Source organism: Anser brachyrhynchus (genome assembly GCF_964034855.1).
Source record: "Anser brachyrhynchus genome assembly, chromosome: 1".
In the NCBI taxonomy this organism is placed as follows: domain Eukaryota; kingdom Metazoa; phylum Chordata; class Aves; order Anseriformes; family Anatidae; genus Anser; species Anser brachyrhynchus.
In genome coordinates, this window is record NC_137694.1 from 55,509,882 (window position 1) to 55,532,229 (window position 22,348).

Sequence of the window (22,348 nt, forward strand, 5' to 3'; positions counted from 1 at the left end):
CCCCCCCGGGCAGCGGGACCAGTCTAGCCATCGCGGAGAGACCGGCTATCGGGCTTATCATCGGAGCAGATGGGTGGCCCCGCAGCTCCCGCAGGTGACGGCGCTGCTCGCTTTGATTCCTGCAACATCAAAGATGGGGCTGAGCAAATCAGCCCCCCTTCTTCCCGGCCCTCAGAGAAGAGCCTTGCAGGACTTAGGTGTCGCTGGGTGCGACAGGGAAGGAGCGAGGGGTGGGGGAAACTGGGGGAGCCCAGCTCCTAGCATGGTGGAGGGGGCAGCAAAGGACCCCAGGATGTTCCTTCCTCCCATTTTGCTTTGCAGCCCCACGGGGCGAAGAGGGGCTGCAGGACTTCCTTTGGGGAAGAAAAATCCCTTTTCTTCCTTTCTCCCGTGCCTGGGGGGATGTGGCGGGGACACCCCAGCTCAGGGACAGGACCCCCATCCCTGGAAATTTCCCCGGGGATGGAGGGCGGAGGGGCGGGCAGGCGGGAAGGGGCGCCCGCTCGGCGCACGAGCGGCAGATATCCTGTTGCTGCCCAGGCTCCCCAGCTCATATTTCCTCATTAACTGGGAGCGCCGCTCGTTTGCGGGCGACTTCCAGATGTTTCCATTCTCCTCGCGGCGGCCGCATACCGCGAGGGCTGGGAGGCGCTGCCGGCAGCCCCCCGCTGTCACAGAGGGGCCGGGGGGGTCCCTGCCCCGCCGCGCGTCCCGGTGTGGGTCCAGGTTCCCTCGCCCCGCTGTGGGTGATGGACAAATCCTGCGTGGTGCCTTTCAGCTTCTGCCCATCGCTCTCCTGGCAGCTTTGTGGGCGATTTCCCCTCTGGTGGCACCCCACGGGGCCGTGCTGCAGGTCCCCACACCGTCCCCATAACCCCTGCATGCGGTGATGATGCTGGGAAGAGGGGTGGGACGTTTTAAGAGCCTATTTCTGATTTTCCCCTGCTCTGGAGCAGTGGGAGGCCGAGGGAATGGGAGCAACCACGTCCTGCCTGTGGGCTTTGCGAAGGAGGGGATGCTTTTCCCAGGGGACCTGGGCTGGGAATGCGAAGCCTTGGGGTTTGCCAAAGCCCAGGAGGAGGTAGGGATGAATTCCCAGGCTTGCTGGCAAACTGCCTCTCCTCCCTCTGCCCATCTCCTCCTATCCCGAATGTTTTTGTGCTCCTTCCTCCTCTCCCCCGTGGCTTTCTCCTTGTGTGCTTGTCCTGCTTGCAGTGCCGCAGGTGTAGGGGTTTGGAAGGGCGGAGGGAGATGCAGACCCCAAGTCTGTGCTCCCCTGGCACGGACGGGAGGGAAAGGCTGCTTTGGGACACGGCTGGGAGCAGGCTGGGGGCATGCTGCATAAAGCAGAAGCAACCCTGGAACTTGTGGCCTGGGAACACCCCCGTGATTCTGGGCGCTGGGAAAGGAGATGCAAATATCGATGTAAATATGGATATGGTGTCTCCCACCACTTGATTCTCCAGTTCCTCTTCACAAACCCTGCAGAGGTGTAGGAGGAACTCGATGGGGGGGGGGTTCAGACATAATTTTCCCTCCCTGTAGGATCCATGTCCCACGATGCATGGATACAGGGAAGGAGGGGTGGGGATGAGGAGAGAAGTCATCCCTGGGGTGAAGGCATTACCACGTGTGAGGAACCTGTCCTGGTCCAAGGGACGAGGCGCAAGACAGGGGAGTGGGTGGAAGCAGGGCCTGGACGACTCTTTAATCTTAATGATTTTGCCTGTCCATCCAGCCCGCGTATTTTTGGCCACGGAAGGAAGGGGGTGGGGTGCAGAGGCGGCTAAAAATAGGGGTGTCCCTGCCCATTCCCCCAAGGCGGGCATCCGTCTGTCTGCCTGCCTGCCTGCCTGCGGGGCTGCTGCGGGATCTGGAGGAGGGGAGCAGGCCCGGCCTCCTCCCCAAAGCGTCTGGCTCCGCTTTTGTTTGTCTCTGGGCCCTACGGGGACAGGAAGAGGCCGCGGGGCTGGGAAACAATGGCTCATTCTCTCGGCGTCAGCGCCTGGCCAGCAGCGATAGGGGACGCGGGCCCCCGGCCAGGAGGCGGCACGGCCTCGGCCGCCCTGAGGAGACGGTGGGGGGCGATGCCAGGAGAGCTGGTGGGACGTGGGGTGCCTTCCCCAGCCCGTCCCTCTTTCCTGCTGTGTCCCTCGCCCCAAACCAGGCTCCTGGGTGGAGGGGAGTGGGGTGGTCTCGTGTAGGTGCACCCTCTGGAGGAGGTGATGGAGGCACCAACACCCAGCGAGAGGTGGGAGCGTGTCTGCAGCCAGCTCTGGGGCAACCGCTAGCTTGTCCTTGACCCTATAAAACCTGCGGGGATGGTGTGTGAAGGGATTTGGCATCCCGCAGTGGGAATGCCCCCAGCTGCAGCCAGGGAGGTGTTCCTTTCCGCCCTCGGTGCTGGGAGCTGCCGTGTCCCTCTCTGCCCCAGACCCTCCTCGTCTTCCCATGGCACCGTCTCTCCCAGGCTGTTCGATCCACCCCCAGTGCTGGAACTGCCTTTCTCCCTGGCCATTATTTCTCCGGGCGTACGAGGTAGGGGTACGAGGAGATGGTGCTAGCACCTGAGGTGGGGCAGAGGTTAGGGGATGTTTCGCAGGGGCTGAGCAAGGAGGGGAAAGAAGCACCTCCCCGTCTCCAGACCCCTTCTCAAGGTCTCGGATGCTTGGGGCTGAACGCTTGCCAGGGCTCCTCTTGTTTACTCAGATGGGAGCTGACACATCCAAGGTCTCTGCTGACTCCACTTTCCCACATGCTGCTGCCGGGCGCATTCCAGGGCAGAGTGGAAGTCAGCGCCGAGGCATGCGAGAGGACTCGATTCGGGATGCCATCCTGCCCTGCCCGCTCTCCTCCAGCATCCGGCACCTCCTGCCAGGCACTCGGGAGCTGGCACCACGGCATCACCTCTGGCTGCCCACCGGGGCTTTTACGAGCCAGGGCTGGCACAGAGCCCGGTGGGAAAGCACAGACGGGGACCCGGGGACGGGAATCTGCCTCTCATCCCGACGGCTTGCAGCAAGGCTGGGTTTTTTCTCCCCTCCTGAGATCTGGCTCTGATGAGGGTTAGCAGCACGGCGCTCTGCAAGGGCCAGCATGAACTGGAGGAGTGGCTGCGCCCCGCTCTTGCACGCACGCCCTCCCAGCCCAGCGCGGATGCCTTTGGTTTTAGGAGGGAACACCGCAGAGCTTCCAGAAATAAGTGCCAGGAGATAAAAGAAGGGTTTGCAGGGCCGGGGCTGGAGAGCGGCGCTCGCCCTCTCATTTTGGCTGCGCTCCCCTCGCTTGGGGTGCTTGGGGTCCCGGGGATGCTCCGACCTCTGTAAGGGCATCTGGCACCTCTGCATCCCTCAGGCTGCTGGAGAAGGTTGGCTACGACCTCTCCTCCCAGGGGCTGGCCCGCAGAGGCCCCTTTATGCCCAGCCCCAGCGTCTGGAAGAAGGGGCCTCGTCTCCCTCCTTGGCTGCCGCAGGAAACGCGGAGCCTGGAGGTCAGGGGCCGGCGGCAGCTCCTCCCGCGGGGCCAGCCGCCCGGCGCAGGGGCTTGCATCACACTGGAGTGGGGGGGGGGGGGGGGAGAGAGCGCCAGGCTTTTCCTGTTTATGTGACTAACAGACCCCCGAGAAAGGGAAAGGGCTTGGAAAGCGCCTCGCTCTTGGGCGGGCTCCAGCGAGTGCCGGGGATTGCATCCCCGCGGCAAGGCTCGGCTCCTTCCCAGGGCACCCAGCTCCCGCAGCGCGGAGGCCGGGGCTGTGGGGGTCAGCTGGAGGGGGAAGGCTGGGGCTGGCTCCCCGGGAAGCGAGGCACGGCTCCTTCTGCATCCCAGCCTCTGATTCCTCCCGTGGCTGCCGGAGCTGACAAAGGGCTTGTCCCCGGGTCTCGGATAATGCTGGTCTCCGCGGGATGGTCTGAAGGGCCAAGTGGTGCTGGGGGTGAGTCAGGGAGGCAGCTGGATGTATATATAAATATTATACATATGTATGTCGGCTATGGGAACACCAGACATGGAGGAATGCGTAGGGGAAGCATTCAAATGACACATTTACCCACGAAGGCTCCAGCACGCAGCCCATGCAGTGGGCAGAAGGGCCGCAGGGTCTCCCGGAGCATCTAGGGCCGCATCCTGCAGGGCATCTGTAGCGGCCCTGGTGGTACGTGGAGGAGGAAATAAGGTCCCAGATGCTGTGCCTTCACCTCGGGCACCAAACCGCCCTGGCTTTGGTCACATCTGCACCAAACTTGCCAGATCTCAGCTTGGTAGCCCTTGGCTGTACTGGACGTGGGTTGAGGGGTGGGTTTTGCAACTCCACGTCCAGCAGATGCCCGGGGAGAGCACAACCCACCAGGTAGCACTAATGGGAGAAAAGGGGAGTCACGGCCCCTTTAGAGGTGGAGTTGGCGTGGGTACAACATCTCTGGCGTGGAAAGGCTTGGGAAGGGCCTCAGCAGCAAGGAGCAAGGAGCCCTGGCAGGTCTGCGTGGCAGGAACGGGTGCAGCCCTTGGCTCCCCACGTCCTGTGCAAGGGCTCCAGCAACGAGGCCACGCTGACCCAAAGCTTTGGGGCTTTGCCCTGGCACTTCCCCAGCCACCTCCTCCCCCAAGGGGTTGGACGGTGGCGTGGTGCCACCCTATGGCTCTGGAGCAGTGTTACAAGTGGTGGTGGCACACTGCTGGAGCTTGGATGGGTTGCAGGGAGAAAAGCCAACACGCCTTCCCATCTACATCGGCAGCCCATGCACTCAAAGCCCCAAATATTGTAGCAGCAGAGAGCTTTGGGGAGCTTCCCCTACATCGGGCACCTACGTAGCTCCAGCTAGAGTTGGAGCTCTGCTGAAGGGGGCATAGGGGAAATTTATGTTCTGCACAGTGCCATCCTCCCTGCCTACATCTGATATAGATTGATGACCCTCATCATACAGATTTGCCCTCCTCTGGCTGCAGGTGAGCTGCTCGTTTTGGTCGGCCAGCCTGGGTTCGTGGCAGACCTTCACTGGGACAGACCTCGTGCCCTGGGGAGGAGCTGGAGTCGGGGGAGGACAGACAGCCCGTTTCCATCTATTGCTAACCAGGCAGGTCTGAGGCTGGTGTGAATCACCCCAGTGACACAGAAAGCTGCAGCAGGACACATGCCTGGAGAGGCTGGAGCACTTGCGGGGTTCTGCGGGACTGTAGGCAAGGGACAGGGTCTCAATGCAGAGTGCTTGCAAGATGCTTGTTGGGGACATCATTCACAAGCCCCGTTTTTCAGGATAATGCCAAAGCCACATCGTGATGAATGCTTTGAATGTTGGCTCACATGCAAATCTACCCCAAAATTATTTCCGGAGAGGTGGAAAGCAGTACCTGCTCCACGTTTCTGTTCCAAAGGGGTTGCGTGCGGCACCCAGCAGCTGGTTGAGGTTGATGTGGCCACATTGACCTCTGGTGGCCGCAGCCTCAGCATGCAAGGAAAGCACTGGGTGGCTTTGGCGAGCAAGCTGCTGCCTGCTGCAATTAAAATGCAGTTGGGGTCACAGAATCACAGAATTACCTGGGTTGGAAGAGGCCTCCAAGATCACCGAGTCCAACCTCTGACCTAACACTAACAAGACCTCCACTAAACCATATCCCTAAGCTCTACATCTAAACGTCTTTTAAAGACCTCCAGGGATGGAGACTCAACCACTTCCCTGTTCCCTCTCTGGGACCCTTCCCTTATTGCTGGGGTAAGGCAACTGGGAGCAGGGCTGAGGTGGGAGAGGCATGCGAGGAGACTTCCAGTCTCAGCCCTGTTGGCTGAGGCCCTTGGCCATGGGCAGTCAGGCAGCTTCGGAGTGAGGAAGGGGCTTTAGGGACTTGAATCCCATGAGCCTGCTCTAATTCAACTCTCACTTGCCACCCCCCACCCCTGGATGCCCTGATGAGGACGGAGATGTGCTGCCGATACCATCCCAAGGAGCTCCCACATGCTTCTGCCTCCTTTAGCTCCAGGCAATGGGCGTAGTGCACGAGGGGGAGGAATACTGAAGGAAACATTCACTTGTTTTCCTATCTCCACACACATTTATGTGCATTTTCTTCCTGCCATGAGGGCCGCTCATCCTTTCCGGGGGGCTTGTTCCTCCCCTTCTGCAGTCACCTACACCACCATGGAGCCGCTGTTGGCCTGTCGTGGCTCTGGAAGGCATCAGGGGGATGAGCAGGCAGTCAGAGCCCTTGCGAAGGCTGTTAATATAAACTCTGAGCTTGGTTAGTGTCAATAGGAAAAATAAAAGTGTCTTTTTGTGTGTGCTATCTAACCTGGTGTGAGTGTGTGAGCTGCTCAGACCAGGCTGGAGTTGAGAAATCTGTTTCACATCTTCTGAGCTTTCAGCGCTTGTTTTTGTTCCACGTGGGAACAACGCTGTGGAGAGGTTTTGTGACACAGAGATATGCGTTGCGACAGCTAATAAAGAGAGGGAAAGTTTGGGGGGGGGGGGGGCTGTGTTTTGGACTTTCTTCCTAGACTTGACCAGAGAGAGCACCAGGGACTTTAGCAAAACTCCCCCCTAAAACTTCATCAGAAGATATGTCTTTGCAAATCACTCAGCTGTGAGGAAAATAACACAGTTTGATGGGGAAAAAAAGCACAAAAAGAGGTATTTTATTGAAAACATTGTGACCACTTCATGTTACCGTGTAGGTAAGATGCTTCAGGGCAGGCTTGTAACATAGGCAGAACATAGGCAGGATTTTACAACGCATCTGAGCTCACCATCTGTTGAGCTTTATACCGACAGCATTTCATCCGCACAATGAGGAATTTAATTCCTTCACCACCTCAGGCCTTTCTAAAGCGGTTTCAGGAGCTCGCCTACCTCCAAGGGTGCCCACCAGTCAGCCCCACACCACGAGACGCCGCCGAAAACCCATGGCTTTGTGGGCTCCATGTGCTAAGCCCTTCCTCTCTCGGTGGAAACATCGCATGGCTCACCGCTTGCTGGCCTGTCATAGGTTTCCTGTGCGAGCCAGCGGTGTTTGGAAAGTCTTACCAGTGCAACTATTTTGGTCAGGAGTTGAAAAAAAAAAAAGCAAAAAAAAAACAAAAAAAAAACCAAAACAAAAAGCCAACAACGAAAAACCACCAACCCACCCAAACACTGCACGATGACATTCCTGGTGTGAACTCAGCTGTATCAGCACAGAAGCTGCTGCTCTCAATAGGGCTAATTCGGAAACGTGAGACCTGGCTGTGGTGGCACTGTGACAAACTGGGGGTGTCTGGTACCACCGCAGCTCTCCCCCAGAAGGAGAGCTCTTCACTGCTGTGCCCACGTTCCCTGGGCAAAAAAAAAAATACGGACAGGACATCTCCTTCTGCTTAGGAGCTGTCTGCCTGGGGGCCTTCAGGGGTGGCCTTTTGGTCCTGGGGCACCTGCCCAGCTCAGAGCCCCTCCAGGAACAAAAGCGACAGCTAAGGCTTGATGTGGGAAGCGCTGTGTCTGCTTTGGGTTTGCTCTGAGTCACAAAGCACCACAGCTACTGCCCGTGAGGTCGGGGAGGGTGGAGGGAGAGGTTTCCTTGACACCAGCCTTGAGTTTGTCCCTGTCTGGGTGAATGAGAGAAACCAAGCCCGTTTGGGGCTTTTATCGTCACTGCAAAGATCTCGCCTTCCATCGCCGTGTAATATCCTGCTCAGGAAATCTTTTCACTAGACCCGGGCTGTTTGCAAGAGAATAACTAGCAGGAAGACATTGACATGGCTTGAGTCAGAAGTCGTTCCCTGCAGGCAGCCTTGCTCCTGCTTGTTTTTGATCACCCATTTACAGCTGGAGGTAAGGGCTGGAGATGGAGCCGCGTCCTGCCCGGAGAGCCCGGCTGGTGGTCTCTGCGTCCTGCCTTTGGGGGGGGGGAGCTGGGCAAAGGGGAGAGGAAGGCAGCTGTTGGGATCCCTTGCAGGGAGGATGAGTCAGCAGCGAATTCATACGCTCGGGGTGGCAGCGGGTGGGACGGGTGCCTTGCAAGCAGAGGGGGCGTTTGCCAAAAGCCCTGCGTGTGCACGGTGTTTGCACACAAGGGCTGTGAAGCCGTGTGGTGAGTGGAGGAAAATTTGGGGAGCGAGTCTCAAAGCTGGTCTCAGGTGGTGGTTGTGCTTGCTAAGAGCACAGCAGCATGGGGAAGTGGGCTTGCTAGGGCCTCCCTCCCCCACGACCGCTTTGCTGAAGCCGGTGCAGGATCCCCGCGGGGTCTGGAGGGGATGCGTTGGCCCCTGGAGGAGAAACCATCCGAGATGTTCCTTTTGGGTCCAGTGGGAACCCTACAGCTCCTTTAGGGCGGGCGGTCTGGTTCATGCTTGGAGCTTGTTTTACACTTTGGCTTCTGTGGTTTCCACCTCTGCCAGACCCCTCGTGGTCCCAGTGGCACGGCACGGCTTTGGGCAACGGGGTCCGTGGCAGGGGCTAAGCCACGTGTGCCTGCTGGGATGCTCCAGCCCCGCTCCTGGACGGCTGTGGCCGCTCGGAATGGGGACGAGGAAGGTTCCTGGCAGTTTCCCCCAGCCGGGCAGCCCTGTGCAGGGTCAGGCCGGCGGTGCAGGCCCCCGCACGCCGCGGGTACGGCTCAGTCACCCTGCCCCGGGGGTGCCTCCACGCCCAGCTCCACCCACACCCGCTGCTCGGGACCGGGGGCCAAAATTAAGGCTGTGGCACCTCTTCTCGGCCTGGACCGAGCTTTTATCCAACCACTCCTATTTTCTCCCTGTGCTCGAAACCCCCTCCGTCCAGAACCAGCTCCGCACCAGGGGTGGCCAGGCTGTAATTCCTGGAGCCCTTAAACCACGGGAGCACCCCGGCTCTGATCTGGAGCTCTCCTCCCCGGCCAGGGGAAGCCGAGCCGGGCACCCCCTTCCCCCGGCAGGCTGCGGGGAGGTGAAGCCGGCTGCGTTTCGGAAGAGAAGTTGCTGGCGAGCCACATCCTTCCGGAGAGCAGCTCCAGCCCCGGGGCTGCCGGCGGAGAGGAGACGGGACCGCAGGCAGAGGAGGACCCGTCCCCGCCTCGCCCAGGTGAGGAGCAGCCGGAGGAGGTCGGAGACGGGGGGGGGGAGAGGCAGGGGGAGAGGCTGGTTGGGGAAAGGGAAAGGGGGGGGAGCCGGCTGCCTGCCCTCCCAGCCGGGCGGAGGAGGGAGGGAGGGAAGGAGGAGGAGGAGGAGGAGGAGGAGGAGGAGGAAAGGTGCAGCGGGGTGGGGAGGCCGCTCCAGACACACCTGCAGGAGCGGGCGGCGGCGCGGAGCCGGGATGGAAGGTAAGGGGACCCCCCCTGCGCCCCCTGCTCAGCCCCGCAGCCCTCCTCCCCTTCGGAGGCTGCCCCGGGGGGGTTTGTCCTGGTGGCTGTGCTGTGCAGTTCATTCCTCTCCTCCTCCTCCTCCCCTCGCCATTCCTCCCAAAGCGCCTCCAGGCGTGCTCGGGACCCCCCTCCCCCCGGAGCCCCCTGCCGAGCCCCGCTTTGGTCTGAAGGTCGGAGAGGCGGCTGGGCTCGAAACAGCACGGCTTCTGTTACCTGCTCTTGGTCTTCCCACCTACTCGTCTCTTAACTCTGTAAGAAATGCAGATTATTTTCCCTATTCAGCTTCCTTTGAATGGAACTGGAATGATCCAGATCTCTATCAGTATTTAGGCTCCTAAGCCCTTTGGTGCCTGAAATCAGACACTTGAGTACCTTTAGTGTGTCCGGCAGTCCTCTCCTCCTGTTATCCTGCATCCAGCAGACCCCGAGACCCCATATTTCTGCTTGGAGGATTAACTTCAGCGCGGCTCTCTCGGCCGTCCTCCTCGCTGTGTGAGTTGGCTGGCTGAAATAGCATGATATCAGCCTCACCACAGGGAAAAAAAAAAAGGGAAAGAAATAAAGAGAAAAAGAGCGGGAGATTTTCTTCCCTCTGCTTTCATGCACCGTGAACCTTTGCACCGCCGCTGGGGACGTTTGGTTTGTGTGGCTGGGGTAGGAAGCTGGACGTGGTGCCAGCACCGGAGGGGAGGTGATGGCGCACGCTGGCGAGGAGTTGGCTTTATCTTGCCAGCTAAAAGGATCTGTGCTGGCTGGGGAAGCGGGCTTTCTTTGTCAAATGAAAATGGATGGGCTGGTTGAGCGGATACCCAGGTGGGGAGGGAGCTTCTTGCGGGTACCTGCTCCATCACAGCCTGCAGGGCTTAATGGGGCAGGCTCACCGCTGCTGTAAGGGCTTTGGGGCCATTGACTTGAGGGGATGCATCTTGCTTTGGCTGAGAGTAAGCTTGCCTTGTTGCCGAGTATTTCCAGCTTCCACACCCATGTGTGGGAGACTCATGGAAAACACATTTTTGACATTCCCATTTGGCTCGGCTACTTGCAGCCAAGCTGCTCCATGCTGCAGGGCTGAAGGTGACATCTTCCCTAGGCTTCCCACTGTACGCACTCTTAACTACCTTGTGCACCGCTGCCTTCTGCCTCCTACGTGTCTGAGGTGGTAGGGGAACACATCAAGGTCCTGCTGAACCGATTTGTGTATAAGATGACTTCTGAAGTATCTGAGTCCTGGATGCAAGACTGAATCATTTGCAGGATCATACCTTGACTCATTCTCCCATACCTTTCACCCTGTGCTCCTCCACCACTCAGACTTTCTCTCCTTTTATCCTGCCAGCCCTGGAGAATGCCTCTCTCCAAGCCTGCAGCCTCTCGGAGCAGGAGGAGGAAGAAGATGCCATCTGGGAGAAGATCGAGAGCGCACGGCACCAGCTGACCCGCTCCCTGAACCCTGCCAAGCTCACCCCGTACCTGCGCCAGTGCCGCGTGATAGATGAGCAGGATGAAGAGGAGGTGCTGAATTCGTGCCGATTCCCTTGCAAAAGCAACCAGACAGGTAGGAGAAAACACAGATGGGTCTGGTTTGTGGGGGGCAACCTGTACTTGACACACAGTGGATGCTCACAGGCTTGAGGTGTTCTGACCTCCTGGTCCCTCATACTGCAGTGCTGCCCCTGCTTTTTTGGTCCATGAGATGACGTGCATCCAGATTTCTGTTTCCTCCTCTGTGGTGTCTCCTCCTGGGTGTGCACACGTGAAGGCTGTGCTCCCACCCCATTCCCTTCTCCAGCCCATCCATTTCGTGGGGAGAAGTAGAATCGGAGAGGCTATTTTCTATCATGAAGCTGGACTATGCCTATTTATTTTTTCTCTGGCTTGCAAGGAACTCGTGCTAATTCCTTATCCCTTATCCAGGCTACCTGATGGACATCCTTCGGCGCCGCGGGAAGCGAGGCTACGAAGCCTTCCTGGAGTCCTTGGAGTTTTACTACCCGGAGCACTACACCCGGCTCACAGGGAGGGAGCCAGCCCAGCGCTGCTCCATGATCCTGGGTAGGGCCAGGTGCTCCATCCTCCCTTCGACTGCTTGGGAAGGGCCAGCAATGTGGGCATGGGTGCATGCATGCGTAAAACCCAGGTTCACGCTACCTGCGAGCGGCGAACCTTGACGGCTCTGCTTAAGATCTGGCAGGAGGGGAACCAAATGGGTGTGTAAAAAACCAAGGGGACCGAATTGTGTGTAATGGGCCTTGGTGCATTACAAATTTGCGGGCTGCTTTTTTGGGGTTACCCCTGTCTTGGAAATCAGGACCTGATTCTCCTTTGTCTCCTCCAGATGAAGAAGGCCCCGAGGGACTCACTCAGTTCCTGCTGATGGAGGTGAAGAAGATGAGGGCTCAGAGGAAAGAGCACCTGCTGAAGGAGCACCAGCTCCAGGCGAAAAACCAAGCCATGGAGCAAGAGCAAGCCCGGCTGGAGCAGCGGCTGCAGGAGCTCCTGAAGGTGCAGGAGCGATGCCAGCGGCTGCGGGAGGAGTGGGACTCCAACAGCGTGGAGCTGCTGAGGCTGAAGGACGAGAACTACATGATGGCCATGCGCTATGCTCAGCTCTGCGAGGAGAAGAACATGGCCGTGCTGCGCAGCCGGGACCTGCAGCTGGCGGTAGGGTGCCAGGAGGTGACTTTTTAGCGGGGTGGGCAGCGGGTCCCACAGCCACGGGGGGGCTGAGGGGGGTGGCACGGCTCAGAGGGGTGCACGTGGATGTCCGTGCGTAGGGTGGTGCCTTGCTCAGCTCGGCCGTTGGCACCTTGAGATGCCCTTGCATGTGTTTTCTGCCCTGGGCACGTACGGCGTGGAGCTGCTCGGCATGCCTTGGCACTTTGGCGGCGAGTCAGCCCATTTTTCCCCCGCTCCGACACTCCCTACCGCCTCCTCGTCCTCTGCTGACGTTCCCGAGACTCACGCTGCATACCTGAAGGGATTCGTGACACTGCACTCTGGCTGCCAAGCTCTCACCTCCAGCAAACATGCGCCTGTTTCCTGTCTGGGCAAGGACCAAAGTACCTTGAACCTATTAATAATCCAGCTACTTAGGTGCCTCCTGGCATTCCTCCTGCTGCTCTGCGCTCCTCGTGCAGCCCCGTGGTTGCCTCTCATTCCCCATCCCGCTCTGCCCGTGCCAGGATCCTCCCCTGCTTTCTATCTGGCGTGCCTGCCTGTGCCAGCTCTCCCAGACCCCCTCAGAGCAGAGAGGTGAATTGCTTGCGGGTGACTGTGGGGTGGAGAAACACTTCTAGGAGCCGAGTGGACCACGAGGTCCCAGCCCACTTTCCCTTGAGCTCACCCCCCCTGCCCTACATTGCCTTCAGTGGGTTTTTCTGCTGTGAATTTGTTTCTCAGCTGCTCCAGGAGCTGGGAAGCCTTTGAGGACACTCTCAGTTGCTGGCCCTGGCAGCACACCAGAGGCCCCTGGTCTCCCCAGGGTCAAGGCCAGCTGCACTGTGGATGCCCTGAGGTAGCAAGAAAGTTGTTGTGCAAAGAGAGGAGCTGGAGATTGAAAGTGTTTATGCAAAAATTCAATTCATGTGCATCCTCCTCCTCCGTCTTGCAAGGAACAGCTTTTGTGCACAGCTGTGCAAACCTTGCCCCGGCTGAAGCTCCTTCATGTGGTTGCCCAGCCCTTGCTTTCCTGGCCTCCAAGGCATTTTTCTGCCCAGCTTCCTCTCTGCTTCACTCTCCCGCTGAGGCAGAGGTGCCGGGGCACGTGTGCCAGCCTACGTTTGTTCCCCATCCCTCAGGTGGACCAGCTGAAATGCAAAGTCACCAGCCTGGAGGAGGAGTGCAGCCTGCTGAGGAAGCAGGCAGCTGCGGTGCCCCAGCGGGAGGCGGAGGAGCGGGGCCACCCCGACACCGTGTCCGAGCTGTGGGCTGAGAACCAGCGGCTGATGGCATCGCTGCAGGAGCTGCAGGGCACGTTGCAGGTACCCCACAGGGCACAGCTGGCTCAGAATCACAGAAAGCTTGAGACTGGAAGGGCTCTCTGGGAGGGCGGCTACTGTCACCTCTGGGTCTGGGCAGCGATGGGTCCCTCTTTCCAGCTCTGTGACCCTTGGGTGTGCTCACAAGCATCGCCCTGTGCCTTTGAGGGCACAGTAGATCCACACAGAAATGATGAGGGCAGTCGCGCTGTCATTACTCAGCCACCAAGCTGGGCACTGCCCTGGTGTGGAGCTCTCTCGGTGCCTGCAGTGTGGTGACGGTGCCTCCTCATCTCCCAGGCTCCAGGCGAGGTCCCAGTGCCGGGCTCTGAGCAGATCCTGCTGGATATCCTGGAGCATGACTGGAAGGAAGCCCAAGATGACCGGCAGGACCTCTGCCAGAAGCTCAACTCCCTGCAGAGCGAGCTGCAGTGGGCCGAGGAGCTGAGGGATAAGGTAAAAGCATCCATCACCAACCCCTTCCCCGCATGCAGTCGCTTCTGAGAGCGGCTAACGCTCGCTGCTTGCTGCTGCCAGTACCTGCAGGAGGTGGAAGACCTGCAGCTGAAGTACCGGACGCTGCAGAAGGACTGCGATCTCTACAAGCATCGGATGAACACCGTGCTGCTGCAGCTGGAGGAGATCGAGAAGGAGCGTGACCAGGTGAAATGCTCTCCACCTGCCGGCAGGAGCAGGGCTCTTGTGTCTGCTCGGGGTACCCTCTCCTTCCCCTGTGGGTCTTCTCCAGCAGCGCCAGGGTGGGAGAAGGGGGTTTATGGTGCATGCCTCCTTGTCTCACTCTCAGCCTGGCTCCTTGCAGGCTATCCAGAGCCGGGACGGGGTGCAGCTGCAGTACTCCCAGAGCCTGATCGAGAAGGACCAGTACCGCAAGCGCGTGCGAGCCCTGGAGGAGGAGAGGGACGAGCTCCTGAGCAAGCTGAGCCAGGCGGAAGGGCTGAACAGCACGCTGGAGGCGCAGCTGCAGCGCTGCAGAGGCAACCGCAGCCTGGGCAAGGTGAGGGCGGTGGGAAAGGAAAGCACAGCGAGGAAGGCAGGGCTAATTTTTCGGCGGGACGCAAGGGGATGATGGCTCCTTTCTCTCCTAGATGTGCAGCTCTTCCTACTCCCTCTGCTCCAACCTCAGCAGCACCTGGAGCCTCGCGGATAACCCTGCTGGCTTCACGAGTGGGCTCGTGGACGCGCTGGGGGACTCTGCCATTCAGAGCATGGTGAGTGTTTGGCTGTGGGAAGCTGTTCCCGTTGGGAGCAGTGGGAACCCACAGCCCTGCAAGGGCATGAGGTGTTGGAGCAGGGTCACCATGGGGCACCCTAGAAATCAGCAGCCCCGTGTAAAGTGTTATCCTCTCCAGCAAGCTCTGTAATCATGCCCCAGGGAAGCAATCCTAACTATTTTATACCCTGTAGCAAATATCCTACTGTTTTTAATGGGGTCAGGTTCTTGCCCATTTCCCTCTGATTCTTCAAATCTTCAAACCCTCATCCCCTGAGCCCCCCAAAGTGGGAAGTCCCACAGGCTGGTTGTGCCCCTGGACGTGCTAGGAGTGAGATATAAGGACAAGGGTGCTGGGTGCTGGTGTAAGCAGGAGTCTCTCTCTCACTCTGCCCAAGGAGGTGACCCCCGACAGCGAGAAGGACATCAACCGCCTCTCCACCTTCCCCTTCCCTCCTTGCATAGGCTCCATCCTCCGGCGGCAGCGGGAAGAGAGGTGCATGCCCTACAAAAGGTGACTGCTGGGGGCTGCCTGAGCCTGGGCCTCCTCTAGGGGGGCGAGCAGGATGGCTCTGGGAACCTGGAGTGTGGCTGAGGGTGGGAACTTCTGTGTCAGGGTTGGGGGAAAGCTGCGGGGATGGGGGTGAGAACGGGATGAAAACAGGCTTTGGAGAAGCCGCTGCCTCTCACCTCACCTTTGTGTCTCCTCTGCAGCTTGTCCTGTGGCTCCTTTAGCAGCATTGAAGATGCAACAGGTACCAGGGTGGGGACCTTCCCCAAAGGGCTTATCCTAGGAAGAAGTGGTGTCTGGGGGGAGAGGGGTGGGAGAGCTGAGCCTCCCTCACACCTTCACTTTGTGCAGCTTGTCCCCCCGCAGAGCAGGTAACTCTTTCCATCCGCTCTGTTTGATTTGTGGAGAGCTTTGCTGGTAGAGAGCTCGGTTTGGAGCTGGGGAGTAGGAAAGAGAAGAGAGCAATGCCTTCCCCCTGGGGTGTTATCGGTTCTGGGTGATGGGCTGTGGATCTCCTGGTGCTGGCGTGGCCTGTGGTGGATGCTGGTGGCTGATCTCCATGCCATCCTGAGAACATGATCTCCCTGCAGTGCTCCAAGAGGTGATGTGCCCCCTCTCTCTCTTGCTCTCTCTCCTAGGCAGTGGCTTCGCTAGCATCTCGCTTGGGGCCTTCTCCTCCTCTTCCAGCAGCACCTACGCCAGGGTGAAGTCGGAGATCTGCTTGTCCACGCTCCCCAGCCGCCAGGAGGTCACCAGGAGGTGACTGCTGCTCTCTGAGCTGGGCACCATGGGCCTGCTGCTTGGAGGGGGTTTCATGATATTGGGGGGCCACGCTTGGGAGGCTCTTCCTCCTGTGGGCCCTTTTCTGCCAGCAGGAGAGCAGAGAAATGAAGATGCTATATTCCTTGCTTCCTAGCAGGATCCCACTTTTCTGTCCTGTCCCAAATGTTATGGAAGGATGGGGATGTTGCCCTGGGACACAAATCTGTCTAGTCTGGGACAGGACTGGTGGACCCCAGCTTGGCTTTTGTATTAGGTCTGGTGGGGTGGAGCGGGATGGGGGGTTCACCAGCTCCATGCACATGCCCTGGTGATGGACTGTGAGCTCTGCATGATATGTATTGTTTAATATAATAAAAATGCTGTAGCTGGGCACAAGGCATGGGGATCTGGTCCTTAGAAAAAGCAGCGAGCTTCATTTGCTGGTGTTTCTCCTTGGCAGGTCACTGGTGGTGCAGCTCACGAGCATGGGTCCCACCGGCAACCTGTCGCCCCAGGAGAAGAGTCTGGGAGCGGACATCTCCATCCTCGGAGGGAACAGGACAGGGATTTTCGTCCAGTGGGTCAAGCCAGGCTCACAGGTTGAGAATGCAGGGCTCAAGGAAGGCTGCCGGCTCATTGAGGTGGGTCTGGGAACGGGCTCTGGGGATTTGCGGTGCAGCCGGGATGCAAGGAGTGGGGAGCGAGCCCTGGTACAAACTGGCTTCTGGCCAGCTTGAAGTCCACCTCCATTTCTCTCGTTTCCCAATCCTGCTCCTTGCCTAGAGCTTGATGCAGCACGAACAGGCACGCAGGTCTCTGCACTCAAACATACCTGCACATGCAAAGGTGCCGAGGCTTTCTGAAAGGCTTCCATCAGCTGCAGGAGGAGAAAAACAAAAAGGAGTCACGAGGATTAAGACAGCAATATGGCTGTGTGTCCCCGGAGCTGCCTGTCACCTTGTAGTATTGCAGAGCAGTTTGCTTCTTGCATCCTGCGCATGCCTGTTGCAAAACAATCAATTCTGGAGCGAGATCTCGCAGGCCTTCGTGACCCTCTCAGAGAATAATTGCTCTGAAGAAAGCTCCTGGAAGGAGGGAAGGGCATTTGTTTTGGCAGGAATGACACCACTTGAAATACAGCCACGGTACTCGAATTGATATCCCACCTGTAACTGGAAATAAACCAGCCTCCCTGCCTCCACTCCTGCACATGTTTGTGCACACACGTTTGCTTTCAAGGCAGGCCAGCATCCAAACCGGGGGGGCTGGCTGGCAGCAGCTATGTCAGAGGCAGAGGAGGGAATCAGAGGCTGATGAGGATGCCTTGCCCTCAGGCAGAGCTTGCCCTGGTCCTGTGCCATCTCTTGGTTAGCCCTGATGGGTGAGGAGCTGGGGGGGAGCCTGCTCTTCCAGCCCCTGGGTCTAATGGCATCTGCTCCTTGCCAGCTGAGGGTCCCGTCGCTGAAGGAGGAGGTGCTGTCGCTGGAGAACTGCACACGGGAGGTCGCCTACCTGAGCCTGCTGCATTGGGATGAGCCCTCGCGCCTGGTCTTTCAGCTGGACCTGCAGGGTAAGGCCCTGGCAGCTGGGATCTCCTTCCAGCATCAGCTCTCTGCTTCCCTTCCTGACCTCTCAGCTCTTCTCTCTCTTCTCCTGTTTGGTCCTAGGCCACTAGGTGTGACACCGGGGTTGGCCGTAGCTCCAGTTACTTGCCCTGTCTGGTGTGACATGTGCATCCTCTGAGTTACAGGATGGAGGTACAGACCTTCTGTCTGTTTGCCTCTGCACCCCCACCCCACCCCATAACCTCAAAGCTGTGCTGGAAACTTGGCTATCTCTTTGGTGATGGTGGTCTACTGTGTCCCCACCTGCGGTGACCTGCGTCTCTCGCTGCAGGATACCAGCCTCTGCGGGAAGCCCTGGAGGAAGGGAAGAAGTTTTCTGGAGACTCGTTCTATGTCCGCACCAACCTGCCCCTCCTGGAGTCGTCAGACCCCTACGCGCTCTGCGTCAAGTGTCGGGAGATCCTCCACGTCACGGACACCATGCACAAAGGGCGGCTGGAGTGGTACTGCTCCCGTGTTGACCCCCTGACCATGCGGGACCTGGACAAGGGGACGGTGCCCAACTACAGCAGGTAACGAGGGGAGGAGGAAAGCAAAGGGGTACCTGGGCTACCTGTCCCATTTCTCTCTGTTGAGCATCCCCAAGGAGTCCTGAGGCATGTGGATTGGCCTCTTGATAGTGTAGGATGCCCAAGCCTAGTGTTGGGGACCAGATCTGTAGGGTTTTGGTGCCTTTGTGAGACTGGGAGGAAGGCTGTGCTTCAGGAGGTCTCTTTGGGGAACGTCACAGCTGGCTACAGTCCCTGAGGTCTCCAGAGTTGCTTGAGGGAAACCTCTTCGTCTTTTCAGGGCCCACCAGCTGCTGAAGATCCAGGAGAAGAGCCACCTGCCTGGGCAGCAGAAGAGCCACAGAAATAACGTAAGCCGGAGAAGCCATCAAGGAGAGCTTTTTTAACACGTTTTTGTTGGGCTATGCTCTCAGCTTTGTTGCTCTCCCTTCCTCTTCAGCTAAAGAAACGGGCCTTGGACCAACTGCGCCTGGTGAGATCCAAACCACAGAAGAGCCCAGGCCAGCCCCCTCAGCAGCTGTGGCTGGACCCTTGCTCAGGTGAGCTGTTACCCCCACACCTGCCCCGTCACCCCTGGGGACCTTGTCATGTTTTCACCTTTTTGGCTTTCTCTTCTTCATTCCTGTCTTCCAGACCCGGACAGGAGCCTGAAGCCTTACAGCCTGGTGCACCCCGTGGTGGTGAAGACACCGCGCCCCGTGGTGCTGTCACCCAACTGCATTGCTCCGCGGCTCATCAGGAACCTGCTGGACCTGCCCACCTCTCGCCTGGACTTCCACGTGTGCCCAGCAGGTAGGCAGCAATGAGGGGCTGCTTTCCCTTTTTATCTCCTGCCACTCCTTAGCCATGTGGTGGGAAGCCAAGGTGCTGCTCAAGGAGGTCACTTCTCTGGAGGCCTTGGCAAGCCCAGTTCAAAGAATGGGTGCTCTTGGTCCTGAAGTATGAGACATGGTCTCACGGGGCTCTTGGAGAGGACATGAAGTGTCTCTTCAGCAGCTCACTGTGGGTGTCTTTCAGTCTTCCCATACAATACCCATTGACAGGTCAACGTTTTTTGGGCAAAGTACAAGATGTTCCCTTAACTGTATCCTGTCCCTTTGGCCATAAGGGAAGCCAGCCCTCCCTTCTGGTCTTCTGGGCCATGGGGATCCTCTCTCTTTCCTTGAGAGGGTGGTGTGGCACTGTCTTGCTGCTCTGGGTGGCTCTTCCCAGGGGTGAAGCCCTTGCCTGAGGTGGGATCTGCAGGTTGACTTCGTACCTGCCCTTCCTCCCTGGGAAAGGCAGCATCCAGCCGTCCCCTTCCTTCCACCAGCAACGTGAAGCTGACACACCACTGCATAGGCTGCTGGGGAACAGGGCTTTTTTCCCCAGAGGGGATTTTCACAGAGGACAAATCCCTCGTCCCCCCCCCCCCTCCTTTTTCCATCTCTCTCCTTGCCCGTGTTTACAGTTTAGTCTTTGCCAGCTGCGGGACTGAAAAATGAGTCGGTACGCTTTTTGGGGGTGGTGATGGAGGTGGTGAAAAATCTGTTTTGCTGAAAAAGGATGGCTCTGCCAATTTTGGCCGCCGGGCTTCTCGGCTGAGTGACTTGGCCATATATCCTATCCTACTGAGCCCTCTGCAGGGTCCCCCTCACATTGCACAGGAACATGCTTTGAAGTCATTTACTGCAGCAGGGGATGTAAAACCAAAAACAACTCAATTCTCTCCTGCTAGTTTTGGCGGTTGTGAGGAAAGAAGGTGATCTTAGAGCCCTGAGATGTTTCTCTTTTCTTTATTGCCTGTATTTTCTCTTGCTCTTCTCTTGCAAGCCAGATGATCTTCCACAGGAGCTTGCTGCCCCTAAAAGAAACTTGTGAAACTTACCTGGCAAAATAAAATGATTCGTTTTCTGCTGTGCTTCATCAAGGAGGGGCTGGAACAGTGGGGAAGGGGGGAATCAGGGCTGGGAGCTGGCTTTGGCTGCTGCTGTACCACAACATAAGAGCTGCTCTTGCCCTGCAAGGTCTTCAGCTGCTATATCTTGCTTTTTCTGTGAGCAGAAAGCGGCAGGAGACCCATGCCAACGTGTAATGTTGTGTAATTAGACTCGCTCTCCAGAATCCATAAACACTGAACTCAAGTATCAGCACCGCAGCAAGCGTGCAGGAGCTGAGGTAGAAAGTATGTGCAAGAGGGATGAGGGGATGATGCCTCCCTCTTCATCTCTCCTGCTCCTCTTGGCTTGCAGAGAAGCTGGCAGAAGAGCATTCCAGTGCTGCCCATGCTCAGGAGCCCTCTTTGTCTAAAAGTGGCCCCCAGGAGTGGAAGGAGAGCGGCCAAATCCGCATGATCCGGGAGGCGATGGAGAAGGTGCTGAATGGTTTGGGGGGAGAGGACCAGGACGGGGCACCCTGTTCGGGTGGGAGGCAAGGATGGGACAACTGAGCAGGGCAAGAGGTTGGGTTGCTCTTGGGTCGGGCTGGCTGTGATGGAGTGGGTGACCCTGCTCTTCAATTCTCCCCTTCCCTCTTGGCCCTGCTTGTAAATCCCACATTTAATGGAATTACTATTGGAAAAGCAATGATATTTCACAGTATGGAGTTTGATTTAATGCAGCTGTCAGGGGCTGGGGCTATTTCTTCTCCATTTAAATCAGTAAATCTATTCAATTTCCTTCCAGAATAAACATTGCCTGCTCGAGCTGGGAGTTCAGAGTGTGAGGGATCTAATTAAATGTGAGATATACCCCATTGTTATCCACATTGAGGTCACCGAGAAGAACGTCAGGGGACTCAGGTAAGACAAGACCGTGAGGTACGGATGGAGGGCATCGCGGGAGGATGGAGAACACCTTGCCTCTGTTCAGAGGGAGAGGAGGTGGCTGAGCTTGAGGTTGGCTGCTGTGAGGGAAAACGGGCAAAAAAAATCAGCTTTGTGCACATGTGAGCAAGCTCTTGTTGGTGTTTTTGCAACCCCGTCTCCCCATATGAAGGTAAAGTTCGTCCCTATGTCTTCCCCAGGAGCTTGCTGGGGAAGCCGGGCCAGCGGGACGCGGAGGTGCTGAAGGTGTGCCGCGGTGCTGAGCGGGCTCTCCACGCCCTTCCCTGCTCCTGGGCCCGTGTGGAGCCCCACGCCTGGAGCCACGCCGAGGAACTGCCCAAGGTGGTGCGGGGCTGCATCTTCCAGGAGCAAACGCGCCCGCTGTGGGTTGAGGATGGCGATGACTGAGCTTGGAGTAGCAGAGCCTTCCCAAAGAGCTGTCCTCGGGCTCCTCCAGGTAGCGTGTCCACCTTCCGCAGGGGGATGGCAGCAGCAAAGGCACCATATGGCTTTGTGGGTCCCCTTGAGGACATAAAGAGTTGGGGGCATAACACGTGTTGACCCACCAGCCTGAGCTTTCCATATTTTACTGGAGAGAAGTCTTCCTTCCACCTTTCCGCTGGATGCCTCCTGGGCTGTCCCCCATCACCTTGGGCCCTTGGCTCTGGTACGTGGTCAGATTGGGAGCATGGGGGAACCGTGTGAGATCAGGCTGTGCAGGAGCATATCTCACACACGTACACATTGAAACCCTTTCCCCATCACCTCCGTCTTCCCTGCCCCGTGGCACCGTGTGCTCCGGGTCCTCCTCTACCTCACCTCCTGCCCCGTGGAGCAGGAGGCACGGCTCGTCTGCAACCGCCCCGCCGCGGCCGCACTGACACTAAGACGCAACCAACCCTCGTTTTATGGGAGCTGTACTTTTTATTGCTTGTAAATTATTAATGGGCCATTTTATTGGCAACCCGCGTGTAAAGGAGAATTAAATGCCATTCATAACGGCAACGGGTGGCAGGCTGTGGACTCGTGTGTTAAGGGGGAGGGTCGGGTGATGCACGGGGGTGTTTCTCTCCTCCTTTAGCTGAGGCCCATCTGCCCAGCTCCTCTGTTGCAGGGCAGCAAGAGGTGTGTGGGGAGAGGACAGGCTGAGCATGCCACAGACCAAGTTCCCTCCTGTTTCTACTTGCCCTCTGCTTTTCAGCCCCTTCCTTCTCTGCAGTGCTGATGTTAGGCAGGTCACCCTAGGAAATGGGGAAAAGCTCGCTTGATGTCCTGGCCAAGGTTCCTCGAGCTTCATATCTCTCCATACCCCAGTTATCATGAAGTGACAAGCCAGCTACTTGTCCTCCTGGGGGACAAGGACAGGCGTTTGGAGGGTAGATGGTCTCTCCTGGGAGATGCAAAAGGAAAATGGGGGCTGTGGCTGTAGGGGACTTTATGGCGCAGGAGACCAGACAGAGGGCTGGGGTCAATGGGAAAAGATGGGCCACCAGTATCAGAGGCTGAGGTCTCCTGTGTCCTCCTCACCCCTGTAATTAGGGGACTGCTACTGCCATGCACTTCTGAAGCTCCAAGCAAAGATTAACTTCAGGGGTCCCCTGTGAGGTGTTATTTCAGGCTCTAAACCAGT

The 22,348-nt window shown here is 58.0% G+C and overlaps 1 protein-coding gene across 2 annotated transcripts; it reads left to right on the plus strand.

Annotated features, from left to right (window-relative positions):
• The first annotated feature begins 9,116 nt into the window (after nt 1–9,116).
• On the plus strand, nt 9,117–21,723 carry CARD10 (caspase recruitment domain family member 10). Of its 2 annotated transcripts, none has more exons than XM_080576785.1 (21): nt 9,117–9,258; nt 10,637–10,855; nt 11,215–11,352; nt 11,636–11,961; nt 13,098–13,280; nt 13,578–13,733; nt 13,815–13,940; nt 14,098–14,292; nt 14,384–14,506; nt 14,907–15,022; nt 15,223–15,263; nt 15,658–15,778; nt 16,242–16,422; nt 17,228–17,351; nt 17,678–17,918; nt 18,196–18,265; nt 18,355–18,454; nt 18,549–18,707; nt 20,147–20,268; nt 20,579–20,694; nt 20,919–21,723. In XM_080576785.1, exons 1-21 carry the CDS (start codon nt 9,252–9,254, stop codon nt 21,124–21,126), a joined length of 3,072 nt encoding a protein of 1,023 aa, XP_080432911.1. In that variant the 5' UTR covers nt 9,117–9,251; the 3' UTR covers nt 21,127–21,723. The 2 variants fall into 2 exon arrangements, with proteins under 2 accessions (XP_080432911.1, XP_080432912.1); XM_080576786.1 differs by having other exon boundaries at nt 14,910–15,022.
• The last annotated feature ends 625 nt before the right edge of the window (nt 21,724–22,348 follow it).

Coding starts and splice junctions, on each gene's coding strand:
- CARD10 (XM_080576785.1), top strand. Junction 13,941..14,097: donor TCGAGAAGGAGCGTGACCAG/GTGAAATGCTCT, acceptor GGCTCCTTGCAG/GCTATCCAGAGCCGGGACGG. Junction 18,708..20,146: donor CTTCCACGTGTGCCCAGCAG/GTAGGCAGCAAT, acceptor CTTGGCTTGCAG/AGAAGCTGGCAGAAGAGCAT.